At 43.8% G+C, this 13,936-nt stretch overlaps 1 protein-coding gene across 2 annotated transcripts; it reads left to right on the forward strand.

Moving 5' to 3' along the window:
- Nucleotides 1-40: 40 nt before the first annotated feature.
- On the forward strand, nucleotides 41-13,287 carry fmoda (fibromodulin a). 2 transcript variants are annotated; one of them, XM_084316293.1, is made up of 6 exons: nucleotides 41-131; nucleotides 1,308-1,698; nucleotides 5,864-5,986; nucleotides 7,918-8,058; nucleotides 9,081-9,348; nucleotides 11,715-13,287. In XM_084316293.1, exons 2-6 carry the CDS (start codon nucleotides 1,345-1,347, stop codon nucleotides 11,864-11,866), a joined length of 1,038 nt encoding a protein of 345 aa, XP_084172419.1. In that variant the 5' UTR covers nucleotides 41-131; nucleotides 1,308-1,344; the 3' UTR covers nucleotides 11,867-13,287. The 2 variants fall into 2 exon arrangements, with proteins under 2 accessions (XP_084172419.1, XP_084172420.1); XM_084316294.1 differs by having other exon boundaries at nucleotides 64-143.
- Nucleotides 13,288-13,936: the final 649 nt, after the last annotated feature.

Raw genomic sequence — 13,936 nt, forward strand, 5'->3', positions numbered from 1 at the left:
GAGGATAAGGGGATGGAGGAGAGGAGGGTAGACAGGGAGGGAAAGGTTTTTACACAGACTTTGCCAGGGTCCCTCTCAGTCCTCTACTAGCTCCTAGAGAGAGAGGGATAGAGGAGGGACACTCCGGTCAGGTAGGGAACCATGTATGTAAGCGTGTGTGTGCGCGTGTGCGTGCGTTTGTATGTATGTCTGTCGGTGCGTGGGGGGTTTATTCCGTGTGAAACCGCACGCGAGACGTGTAAACAACGGATAATTTCGTAGCATGTTTTGGTTGAACCTTATTTGTATTTTTTTTTTGGGGGGTTCCTCCGCAAATCAAAGGATATTTATTTGTCGTTTCCCCCCCTGTAGTGAGTGGGTCTGGCAGCTGTGAGAAACATTCACAAAGGTGCCATTGATGGATATATTTTTCTCTTTTTTTCTCTCAACACTTCCTCTCTGGGGTCCCCTATGGATTAGGGACCCGCAGCAGTAACATGAAGTCGATAACTGGACTCTGCACCTCTGGGCTGGTTATACAGAACCATGTTATAGTGCGACACTGGGGGAGTTGATGGCACAATTCAAAGTAGCCTTTTCGACATAGTTTTTTTACATGATCTTGTGTGTCGGTGATGCCCAGACGGAGTAGAGCGGCTCTCTCCTCCAGCAGTACAGGAGACCAGCACGCTCTTTGTGCACAAGGTTTATTGCCACTCTGGAAGAGAAAAGAATACAATCTCTCTTCTTTTTTTTTTGCTTAAATAGGACTAGTGCCATTTTCTCTACAGACGGTCTATTTATCAAATGATTATGTGTTTTCACAGTATATTTGTGGACAGTCTGTGATGTCGAAAGTCATGTTTTGAATACCATTGTCCCCCCCTCTCTCTATCTCTCTGTCTGTCTCTCTCTCTGTCTCTCTCTATCTCTCTTTGTCTCTCTCTCTATATATTTATCTGTCTCTGTCTGTATGTCTCTCTCTCTCTTTGTCTCTCCCTCCCCCCTTCTCTCCCTTTCCCTCTCCCCTCCTTCCCCGCTCTATCCCCCCTCTCTTCCCCCATCTCTCTTCCCCAATCTCTCTCTCTCTATATATATCCCTGTCTCTCTCTCCTTTTCTCTCTCTCTCTGTGTCTCTCCCTCTCTCTCTCTATCCCTGTCTCTCTCCCCCTCTGTCTCTCCCCCCCTCTCCGCCCCCCCCCCTCTCTCACTATTCCTGTCTCTCTCCCCCCTACCCCCCCCTCTCTCTCTCCCCCCCTCCGCCATCCCTCTCCCTCCCCCCTCCTTTCCCCTCTCCCCCCCTCCCCCCCTACCTCTCTCTCTAACAGATAACAGAGTGAGTACAGTGTGTGTGTGCGTGTCACCATGCGTGTGGTGTGTGTGTTCCTGCTGGCCGCTCTCCTGCCCGCCGCGTCCTTTGCCCGCAGAGACCCGTTCGCGTGGCTCTCCTCCCTGCGGAGTCACGGCTACACGGCGGCGGACTCGTCGGAAGGCGAGTGCCCGCCGGAGTGCGACTGCCCGCCCACCTTCCCCATCGCCATGTACTGCGACGGGCGTGGCCTGACCGCCATGCCGACCATCCCCTCGCGGATGAAGTACCTGTACCTGCAGAACAACGCCATTGCGTCAGTGCCGGACGAGTCCCTGGTCAACGCCACCAACGTGGTCTGGCTGATGATGCACTACAACCACCTGACGTCCGACACCATCGGCAAAAAGGTGCGGCGGCTCTCGGCGTCTGGTATCACTTAGCGGGGCATTAGCCATGGTTACAGTCTGAGGGAGGCCCCGCCCCCTTCCCCCTGCAGGGATGTTTGGGCCCCGCCCCCCTTTCCCATGCGGGGAGGTTCGGGCCCCGCCCCCCTTTCTCCTGCAGGGATGTTTGGGCCCCGTCCCCCTTTCCCCTGCAAGGAGGCATGAGCCCCGCCCCCCTTTTCTCTGCCATTGACCATGTTCACACAGCAGCCAGTCTTCCCTTATGTCATTTGCTCAGGTTGGGATTGTTAGGATTCGGGAATCCCAACCTGAGCATGACATGAGAGCAAAATGGCCGCCGTGTGAATATGCCCTCTTTGAAAGTGTTTACTGGTGTATTTTTTTGCAATTCGATTTTAATTTACCATTATCTCCACTCATGGGACAGGATATACATTAAAGAACAAGGGTGTACCCTATTTAAAGGTAGACTCTGTAATGCCGTCAAACAGCGACCTCTGGGCCAAAGAGCCCCGCTTGGTATTGCACTTTGTTTAAATGTTTTTGTTTAGGTCTGATGTGAGTTATTATACATTTCTCCAGACCTCTTCCTGGCAGAGCCTGAGGCGTGGCCAGCTGTAACAGCCCCTCCCTCTGTCCCCACTCAGTTCCAACCCACATGTCAGACTAAAACAAATGTAAACAACGTGTAATACCCAGCTGGGTTATTTTGCCTAGAAGCTGCTGTCTGATGGCATTTTCAGATGTTTTAAGTCCTGAGGTGTGGCCAGCAATAGCAACAACTCCCCTGTGGCCATTCGATTCCAACCCACACATCAGACCAAAACTAATAATAAATATAGAATAAATCAATAAAAAAAGGCTTATGCCTCGAGGCCGCTGTAAAAGGAGAGATTCTACCTTTAAAGAAAAGGGTGACCGGTTCCTCCCCATTTTAAAGTTTAAATATGGTATGAGTGTCCTTTTGTAGCTTGAACCCCTGTCCCCCCAGAAAGGCCTGCATGGTCCTGTCACATATAGTACAACCAGTGTTGGGAAGGTTACGTTCTAAATGTAATCAGTTTCACTTCACTAGATTACGGATTACCTGCCTTATCTGTGTGCACCAGAGAGAAATCGCTTATTGGAGAAGGGAGGGAGAAAGATTGCCTTGGTAATTTGGTGCGTCAACATTAAGTAGAATAAAATAAAATGGAATATATAAACTAGATTTGAATAAAAAATACAATAGAATATAATATAGGACATGGCTGTACATATATTCTGTATATCAGAAAAACTTCACAATAATAAGAAAAGTAAAAATAAGTCAATAAAAGTTACCACCTGCCTGTGCTCCCAGTATATAACTTTAAAGGACCAGACCAGGTTTTTTTGACATGTGGGTTCAAAGACATTCTTGCCTTGATACAAAAACCATGACGCCCTTCTCTACATTCAAGTAATTTTCTGCCGATTCACCACTGCCATGGGCTTCCATTGTATCTGAAAAGGTGTCTTACGTAAAACACCACAAAACCTGACGAAAGTCACCACATTAGACAGAAATGCCCTGCTAACATCCAACGTGCATTGATTGAAAAGTTCCTTTTTCCTCTTGAAAAGACATTACAGTGAAATGCTTGGTCCTGAGATTGTGCTTCATAAAACAGTAAAAGACCCAACGATATACAAAACTAAAATGTACAAAATGCAGAATGCTAAAATTAGGTAGAAGAGGTGGTGCAAATGTGTAAGAATAAATAGATAAAATACGGTGCAATGTTAAACAAGTGTTTAAAGTGAATGAAACATCGGTAACACCTTATAATAACACTCAGTTATAAGACCTTTATAAGGTATTTGTAGATAATGAACTAATCATTAACAAACCATTCATATACATTCGTAAATTATTATTAAATCATTTATAACTATATTTGTATAACATTTACAAATGAGTTCTACATTATTTATAACTCATTATCAACATTGTTTGTACTCTATTTGTTCATCATTAAATAATGTTGTTTAATGTGTAGTAACACATTTGTAGATGCTTTGCTTTGTAGATGTTCAACAAATGATTTGTTAAGACATTTATAAAACATCTATAAATCATTTTCAGATGCTATGGTGTGCCCTAATCTGAAGTGAAGCCTATATTCATCATTAACAAATGTCTAATACAGTTAATTATTTGTTTACTTTTTCATCACCTGTTACAAATGTTGTAGACAGCTTTCGGATACACCCTTCTTTGTGACATCAAACAGTGACAGAATTAGGACTATAGACAAATGCAATTTTATTAACATATAAAATACATGTGCATGACATATAGTGTAACATGGGGGCACTAGGACCCAGGAGTACCCTGGCCAGGTATTGAAGAGTATCTCTAAAAGAAGTCGACTTCGACGTGTGTTGCCGTCTGTTTGAATGGAAGCACGATACACTAGCAGAGCCATGTTATTCGTGCTGCCCCACGCTTTTAATAAGGTACGAGCAGGTTAAACACCTTTTTTGTTGGTGAATCTATTCCATCATTTCCGACCTACAACTCTTATATGTATGTTGTGTAGACGTACTTGATGTTGTGGGCGCTAACGTTACATGAATTATGTGTTTGTTCCTAATGTGTGCTCAGTATATTGAGGTATGTGATGAACACGAGGGTAATAATTATTTGTATTTTCAGGCTGTATAGGCGCCGATACAGCCTGAAAATACAAATAATTATTACCCGTGTGTGTCGTGTCATCATCACATACCGCAATATACTGAGCACACATTAGGAACAAACACATAATTCAAATGTAACGTTAGCGCCCACCACATCAAGTACGTCTACGAAACATATAAGAGTTGTTTGTAGGTCGGAAATGATGGAATAGATTTACCTGCTTTAACCTGCTCATACCTTATTAAAAGCATGGGGCAGCAGGAATAACTTGGCTCTGCTAGTGTATCGTGCTTCCATTCAAACAGACGGCAACACACTTCGAAGTCAAGTCTCACCTCTCGTGAGGAGTGGGGTATATCTGCAGTGCCGCACCCCATACATCTAGGCAGGGCTTTGGGGCTTGTACTGTGTGTGAGGTGGAACTTCGGGGCTTGTACTGTGAGACTTTCTCTAGATACTCTTAAATACCTGGCCAGGGTACTCCTGGGTCCTAGTGCCCCCCAGGTTATACTATATGTCATGCTACTACTTGTTACACACAACATTATTTAATGATGAACAAATCAAGTACAAACAATGTTGATAATGAGTTATAAATAATGTAGAACTAATTTGTAAATGTTATACAAATACAGTTATAAATTATTTAATAATAATTTACGAATGTATATAAATGATTTGTTCATGATTAGTTCATTATCTACACATACCTTATAAAGGTCTTATAACTGAGTGTTATTATAAAGTGTTACCGAAACATCTATTTATTTATTTATTTATTTTTAAACCATGTTTGATTCCTGTAACACCACCATGGAGGTCACAGTGTGATGAGTCCTGGTTCTGTCTCAGAGTGTGATGAGTCCTGGTTCTGTCTCACATTGTGATGAGTCCAGTCCTGGTTCTGTCTCAGAGTGTGATGAGTCCTGGTTCTGTCTCACATTGTGATGAGTCCAGTCCTGGTTCTGTCTCACATTGTGATGAGTCCAGTCCTGGTTCTGTCTCAGAGTGTGATGAGTCCTGGTTCTGTCTCACATTGTGATGAGTCCAGTCCTGGTTCTGTCTCAGAGTGTGATGAGTCCTGGTTCTGTCTCACATTGTGATGAGTCCAGTCCTGGTTCTGTCTCAGAGTGTGATGAGTCCTGGTTCTGTCTCACATTGTGATGAGTCCAGTCCTGGTTCTGTCTCACATTGTGATGAGTCCAGTCCTGGTTCTGTCTCAGAGTGTGATGAGTCCTGGTTCTGTCTCACATTGTGATGAGTCCAGTCCTGGTTCTGTCTCAGAGTGTGATGAGTCCTGGTTCTGTCTCACATTGTGATGAGTCCAGTCCTGGTTCTGTCTCAGAGTGTGATGAGTCCTGGTTCTGTCTCACATTGTGATGAGTCCAGTCCTGGTTCTGTCTCACATTGTGATGAGTCCAGTCCTGGTTCTGTCTCACAGTGTGATGAGTCCTGGTTCTGTCTCAGAGCGTGATGAGTCCTGGTTCTGTCTCCTCTCTTCAGGCCTTCGCCAAGATGCAGAACCTGGAGCGTCTTTACCTGCAGCACAACAATCTGACCCGCATTCCTGCTAACCTGCCTCGCTCCCTGAGGGACCTGAGGGTCAACCACAACAGCATCAACAAGGTACTAACATCATCACAACAGCATCAACAAGGTACTAACACCACAACAGCATCAACAAGGTACTAACACCACAACAGCATCAACAAGGTACTAACACCACAACAGCATCAACAAGGTACTAACACCATAACAGCATCAACAAGGTACTAACACCATAACAGCATCAATAAGGTACTAACACCACAACAGAATCAACAAGGTACTAACACCATAACAGCATCAACAAGGTACTAACACCACAACAGCATCAACAAGGTACTAACACCACAACAGCATCAACAAGGTACTAACACCATAACAGCATCAATAAGGTACTAACACCACAACAGAATCAACAAGGTACTAACACCATAACAGCATCAACAAGGTACTAACACAGCATCAACAACAGCATCAACAAGGTACTAACACCACAACAGCATCAACAAGGTACTAACACAGCATCAACAACAGCATCAACAAGGTACTAACACAGCATCAACAACAACATCAACAAGGTACTAACACCACAACAGCATCAACAAGGTACTAACACAGCATCAACAACAGCATCAACAAGGTACTAACACAGCATCAACAACAGCATCAACAGGTACTAACACCACAACAGCATCAACAGGTACTAACACCACAACAGCATCAACAAGGTACTAACACCACAACAGCATCAACAAGGTACTAACACAGCATCAACAACAGCATCAACAAGGTACTAACACAGCATCAACAACAGCATCAACAGGTACTAACACCACAACAGCATCAACAGGTACTAACACCACAACAGCATCAACAAGGTACTAACACCACAACAGCATCAACAAGGTACTAACACCATAACAGCATCAACAAGGTACTAACACCACAACAGCATCAACAGGTACTAACACCACAACAGCATCAACAAGGTACTAACACCACAACAGCATCAACAGGTACTAACACCACAACAGCATCAACAAGGTACTAACACCACAACAGCATCAACAAGGTACTAACACCATAACAGCATCAACAAGGTACTAACACCATAACAGCACCATAACAGCATCAACAAGGTACTAACACCATAACAGCACCATAACAGCATCAACAAGGTACTAACACCACAACAGCATCAACAAGGTACTAACACCACAACAGCATCAACAAGGTACTAACACCATAACAGCACCATAACAGCATCAACAAGGTACTAATACAGTGCCACACAGCTTCACACGGTTGCCAAGGTTTTTATATGTTACGAGTGAACGTGGGGAAGCAGAGATTTTGTACATTTTAGATTATATTGTATTAGATTAGATTAGATTAGATTACCATACAGCACAAGTACAGTACAATAAAAATACGTTTTGCATCCAACCAGAGTGCTAATGTAACAGTAAAGTGCAATAGTAATATACAATATACAGGTGATTAAACTGGGTATAACATATATAAATGAGTACTACTGAGTGTAGTGCTAATCAGATGTATGTACAGAGTTGCATTAATATTAAAGACACTATGGTCATAGTAATATTGGCCAGTAGCGTAACTAGTAAGAGTAGGATATGTACAGATATAGATATAGTATCTACAGATATGTAAAAAGGATTTTTCTTTTCTCCACACATTAATTGCAGAGATGGTGAATATCAATTCCCTGTTACTTGTATGGTTAAATTACGGTTATGGTTATGGTTATGGTTAGGGTTATGGTTATGGTTAGGGTCAGGGTGTCACTGGGCCAGAGTTATATGGCAACAGCATCTGCTTGATTTAAAATTCTATAATAGAATTGTAACTCAGCTAAAAGACTAAAATGTAATATTAATATAGTTCATGGTTGCTGAACTCCTGGATCGTTGTCTCCAGACCCTGGTTTATGATTTGTCCTTGTTGGCTCTTTTAACTGTAGCTTTTGAATCATTGCCTCCGTTGCCTAGATATCACCTGCAGCCATGGAGGGAATGGACAACCTCACTATCCTGTATCTCCATGACAACGAGGTGACAGACATGGGCACGTCACTGAGGGGCCTGAAGTCCCTCATGCTGCTGGATATCAGTGCCAACAAGTTGAAGAAGGTAAGGTGTGTGTGTGTGTGTGTGTGTGTGTGTGTGTGTGTGTGTGTGTGTGTGTGTGTGTGTGTGTGTGTGTGTGTGTGTGTGTGTGTGTGTGTGTGTGTGTGTGTGTGTGTGTGTGTGTGTGTGTGTGTGTTACACACAATTATACAATCTTCTAATAATATATCCATATCAGACACATACCTTTTCATTAGGGATGTCCGATATTATCGGCCGACCGATATTATCGGCCGATATCGGCAGTAAAATGTGATATCGGAAAATATCGGTATCAAAAAAAAAAAAAAAAAAAAAAAAAAATTACATTTATTTAACCTTTATTTACCCAGGCAAGCAAGTAAGAACCAATTCTTATTTTATTTATTGTCAAAAGTATGCATGTTGGTTTAATTCAACAACAAGAGATATGTAATGTTAATTTTTACTTTTTTAATTATCATATTTTGCACAGATAATGCTTACATTTAGAAAGCCTTTTGAATGCATCCAGTGAAATTATTAATTACCTGAAATTATTCCGTTTTTTTGGGGGGAAACCCTGCATATATCGGTATCGGTTGATATCGGTATCGGTATCGGTATCGAAATTAAGAGTTGGACAATATCGGAATATCGGTATCGGTAAAAAAGCCAATATCGAGCATCCCTACTTTTCATCTACGTATATCCCTGTGTGTGTGGTGTGCACGTGTGTGTTGCCTAAGATGCTGATCGCCATCTCTGGAGGATCACCTCTATTCTATTGCATCGAGAAATAGCTTGAACGTACAAAATGTACAAAAGCTGACACAGAGAGAAATGGTGGAAAAGGAACAGCTGGGGATTCTTTCTGCAGCAGCTTTTCACCCAATAATTCCCAAGCGTTTCTTAGCCCTAAAACCTGCGGCGCGCACGCAGGGGACCGCAGTGATCCTCCACACATGGCGGCTTATTGCCCCAGACGTCTGGCATCAGCTTCCCCAGCTTTGAACCTTGAAAGTAGCCGATCCCGTCCCTCTCTCTCTCTCTCTGATTGATCCCAGGTTCCAGAGGCTCTCCCTGAGCACATCCACCAGCTGTACCTGGAGTCCAACGCCATCGACGCCCTGCCGGAGGGCTTCCTGGGCGGCTTCACGCAGCTGCAGTACATCAGGATGGCCCACAACCAGCTGACGGACAAGGGCATCCCCCCCAACACCTTCAACGTGAGCGGCCTGGTGGAGCTGGACCTCAGCTTCAACAAGCTGGAGAGGATCCCCCCGGTCAGCAGCACGCTGGAGCACCTCTACCTGCAGGCCAACCAGATCAAAGGTAACCAAGCTAACCAGATCAAAGATAACCAAGCCAACCAGATCAAAGGTAACCAAGCCAACCAGATCAAAGGTAACCAAGCCCAACTAGACCAAAGGTAACCAAGCCCAACCAGATCAAAGGTAACCAAGCCCAACCAGATCAAAGGTAACCAAGCCAACCAGATCAAAGGTAACCAAGCCAACCAGATCAAAGGTAACCAAGCCCAACCAGATCAAAGGTAACCAAGCCAACCAGATCAAAGGTAACCAAGCCAACCAGATCAAAGGTAACCAAGCCAACCAGATCAAAGGTAACCAAGCCAACCAGATCAAAGGTAACCAAGTCCAACCAGATCAAAGGTAACCAAGCCAACCAGATCAAAGGTAACCAAGCCAACCAGATCAAAGGTAACCAAGCCAACCAGATCAAAGGTAACCAAGCCAACCAGATCAAAGGTAACCAAGCCAACCAGATCAAAGGTAACCAAGCCCAACTAGACCAAAGGTAACCAAGCCCAACTAGACCAAAGGTAACCAAGCCCAACCAGATCAAAGGTAACCAAGCCAACCAGATCAAAGGTAACCAAGCCCAACTAGATCAAACGTAACCAAGCCCAACTAGATCAAAGGTAACCAAGCCAACCAGATCAAAGGTAACCAAGCCCAACTAGACCAAAGGTAACCAAGCCAACCAGATCAAAGGTAACCAAGCCAACCAGATCAAAGGTAACCAAGCCAACCAGATCAAAGGTAACCAAGCCCAACTAGACCAAAGGTAACCAAGCCCAACTAGACCAAAGGTAACCAAGCCCAACCAGATCAAAGGTAACCAAGCCCAACCAGATCAAAGGTAACCAAGCCAACCAGATCAAAGGTAACCAAGCCAACCAGATCAAAGGTAACCAAGCCCAACCAGATCAAAGGTAACCAAGCCAACCAGATCAAAGGTAACCAAGCCAACCAGATCAAAGGTAACCAAGCCAACCAGATCAAAGGTAACCAAGCCAACCAGATCAAAGGTAACCAAGTCCAACCAGATCAAAGGTAACCAAGCCAACCAGATCAAAGGTAACCAAGTCAACCAGATCAAAGGTAACCAAGCCAACCAGATCAAAGGTAACAAAGAGATAACAGTGGTGAAGAGGGAAATGATCAGAACAGGTATTCTTACACATTCTCTCATTGGGCTTCTAGTGAATGAATTAATACAATTAAAATAATAAACTATTCCCCATTGTTCTGTCTGTAGTGTGGTAGTGAAAGGTTAACCATCTGTAGTCTGGTAGTGAAAGGTTAACCTCCTGTAGTGTGGTAGTGAAAGGTTAACCTTCTGTAGTGTGGTAGTGAAAGGGTTAACCTTCTGTAGTGTGGTAGTGAAAGAGTTAACCTTCTGTAGTGTGGTAGTGAAAGGTTATCCTTCTGTAGTGTGGTAGTAAAAGGGTTAACCTTCTGTAGTGTGGTAGTGAAAGAGTTAACCATATGTAGTGTGGTAGTGAAAGAGTTAACCATATGTAGTGTGGTAGTGAAAGGTTAACCTCCTGTAGTGTGGTAGTGAAAGGTTAAACTTCTGTAGTCTGGTAGTGAAAGGTTAAACTTCTGTAGTGTGGTAGTGAAAGGTTAACCTTCTGTAGTGTGGTAGTGAAAGGGTTAACCTTCTGTATTGTGGTAGTGAAAGAGTTAACCTTCTGTAGTGTGGTAGTGAAAGGTTATCCTTCTGTAGTGTGGTAGTAAAAGGGTTAACCTTCTGTAGTGTGGTAGTGAAAGGATTAACCTTCTGTACACTGTAACACGCAACACTTTGATGAACATTGTTACTCAACTGATAGAGTTGTGCCCTTCCTGATGACTTGTCGTACAGAACTTGTAAGTCGCTTTGGATAAAAGCGTCAGCTAAATGACTAAATGTAAATGTAGTGAAAGGGTTAACCTTCTGTAGTGTGGTAGTGAAAGGGTTAACCTTCTGTAGTGTGGTAGTGAAAAGGTTAACCTTCTGTAGTGTGGTAGTGAAAGGTTAACCTCCTGTAGTGTGGTAGTGAAAGGTTAACCTTCTGTAGTGTGGTAGTGAAAGAGTTAACCATATGTAGTGTGGTAGTGAAAGGGTTAACCTTCTGTAGTGTGGTAGTGAAAGGGTTAAACTATTCCCCATTGTTCTGTGGACCCCCTGGGATTCTCTCAAAGACCCCGAACCCCATGGTGAGAACCACTGGCTTACCGGGATGCACGCAAAACTTCACCCTGGACAAAACCCCGGTTGCGTGTGGCCGAGCAGTGCAACCGCGCACATTAAGGCTCGGTTATATAACACCCGTGTTCGTGTGGACAGGGGGATATTTAGTCGCATCATACTTGTCACCGCCTCCCTCCCTCTCTCTGTCTCCGCTGTAGAGTTCACCGTGGGCAGCTTTTGCAGTTACGTGGATGTGACGAACTTCTCCAAGCTGCGCACTCTGCGACTGGATGGGAACGAGCTCAACCGGCAGGACGTCCCGGCGGATTCGGTCCAATGCCTGCGCATGGCCTCCACCATTGAGGTCTAACCGGTGACACAGCCGGTGGCAGACCTCAGTGATCAGCGTCGGTCATCCTTCACAGGGCAATGTGGATATTATCATCGGTACAACCAGAGCAGAGTGTCGATTTTACAATGTAGCTGTGTTTCTACTTATCAACAGCAGAATACTTTTTCAACAGCAGGGGGCAGCAGACCTGCGTTACCAACATTGCTGTTCTTCATTTATACTACAGGGGGGCAGTAGGGCCCCACGTGTGTGATTGTTTTCATTTCAGTTATTTTCCTACCATTTCAGTATTGTCAGACATTTCATGTTCAGGGACTTTTGTGTAATTTTTATTTTAAGGAAGTAGAGGCATGTTAGGAGTTTCCCCTAATGAATCAGGATAGTTAAGCCTGACCCTAAGATACAGTAAAACTATATAAGCTAAATATTATGATTTTGCCTTTCTTTTGTCTTGATTCTGTGTGACCAGGGCCCATAGCCATAGTCACAGAGCCTCTCAAAGTGGGAGTACTGATCTGGAGTCAGCTTCAGCCTGTTCATTTGAAAAGGTTAAAAGGTCAGGACAGGTCACTGGTCCCAGATCAGCTCTCCTACGGTACTCTGGGAAGCTCTGTGAAGACGGGGCTTGACCTTGATCATATCTTTGTGTGGATCACCTTTAATTTGGTATTCTGTATTTTGATAATACATACATCTCTCTCTCTCTCTCTCTCTCTCTCTCTCTCTCTCTCTCTCTCTCTCTCTCTCTCTCTCTCTCTCTCTCTCTCTCTCCAGCTCTTCCCTCTTTTTGTCTGGTGTTTTCTGACAAAGCTTTGTAGTTTATCGGGAAAGATAAAGAAAACATATAAACGTCATTATTAGTTTGAATGTGTAGTTTACCGCTGCATCACAAGACCTACTATTTCTATTTTACTGTGCATAGATTATACGATAGTACCTACTGCACCATAAGCCTGTGACTATTTTGATACCATCTCTCACGATCATGTAATCGTCTCGAAGTTTAGTGCCTTACTCGTTGAATTATATAATAATTAATTACGGTTTCATTTGTTGCACCATTATTCTATTTCTCTGTGTTGAACTATGCTGTGAGTATTTATTCCAAAGGTGGGACCTCTTTTGACACGATACAATCATAAATCAGCAGTTTTCTTTCCCTAGGAGAAATATATTGATGTCACCTCGACTTGGAAGAGATAAAGGCAGTGCGTCTCCGTACTGTGTGCGGAAACGCTGCATACTAAATTGTGCTGAACCCGAATCAGACATAATAGAGGGAATCGGGTGTGTGTGAGTGTGTGCGTGCGTGTGATGTATGATTTATGCATTCATTGCATTCACTGATCTTGATGAAACGGACAAAGTTTTTTTTATATATATTTACAAGCCTGTTTTGTAGAACAAATAAAACAATAAAACGATACAATTTGTAACAAGTGTTTTGCTGCTTCTTCTGTTTGTCGTCCAGGTCGTGTGTGTGTGTGGAGGGGGGGGTTACTATACTATATGCGTAAAAGCAAAAAGCATGGGAATGGTGCTGAAGGTTGATGGTTTATGGAGAGGAATCCTATACTTTATTGACCAAGGACAGACAGGGTAGTTATATGGGGCCCTCACACAGCGCGCATATAAGCTGAGGAATGCACAGGTCAACTCAGGAAGACCAGGGGTGAGGAACAAGGAGTGCGTGCGCACACACAGACACAACAATGAAGCCTTTGTCTGGATATAATTGGGCTGTCAATCAAACATCCATTGACCTTAAAAATACACCGTCCCTTGCTATTAAACATGCACTCCTCGTTCCCATGTACTCTAAACCACTCCACTCCCCCACGTACACTCTGTCCAGGCTTCCTGCCTCGGGGCGGTGTGTCGGCGTGCTCTCTCTGTCTCTCTCTCTCTCTACATATTGACTGAACATTCCAGGAGGATGTTGTGTTGATCACAAGCGAGATAGGCCACTCACAGATCAAAAACGGTGCCGTGAGATCAGTGGCGGACTTAGGCGTGGGCAACATGGGTAGCCGCCCAGGGCAGCATCTTGCTGAGGAGGCAAAAAACGTTAAAGTTTTTAATTATTTA

The sequence above is a fragment of the Notolepis coatsorum genome (assembly GCF_963971535.1).
Source record: "Notolepis coatsorum genome assembly, chromosome: 6".
Lineage (NCBI taxonomy): Eukaryota > Metazoa > Chordata > Actinopteri > Aulopiformes > Paralepididae > Notolepis > Notolepis coatsorum.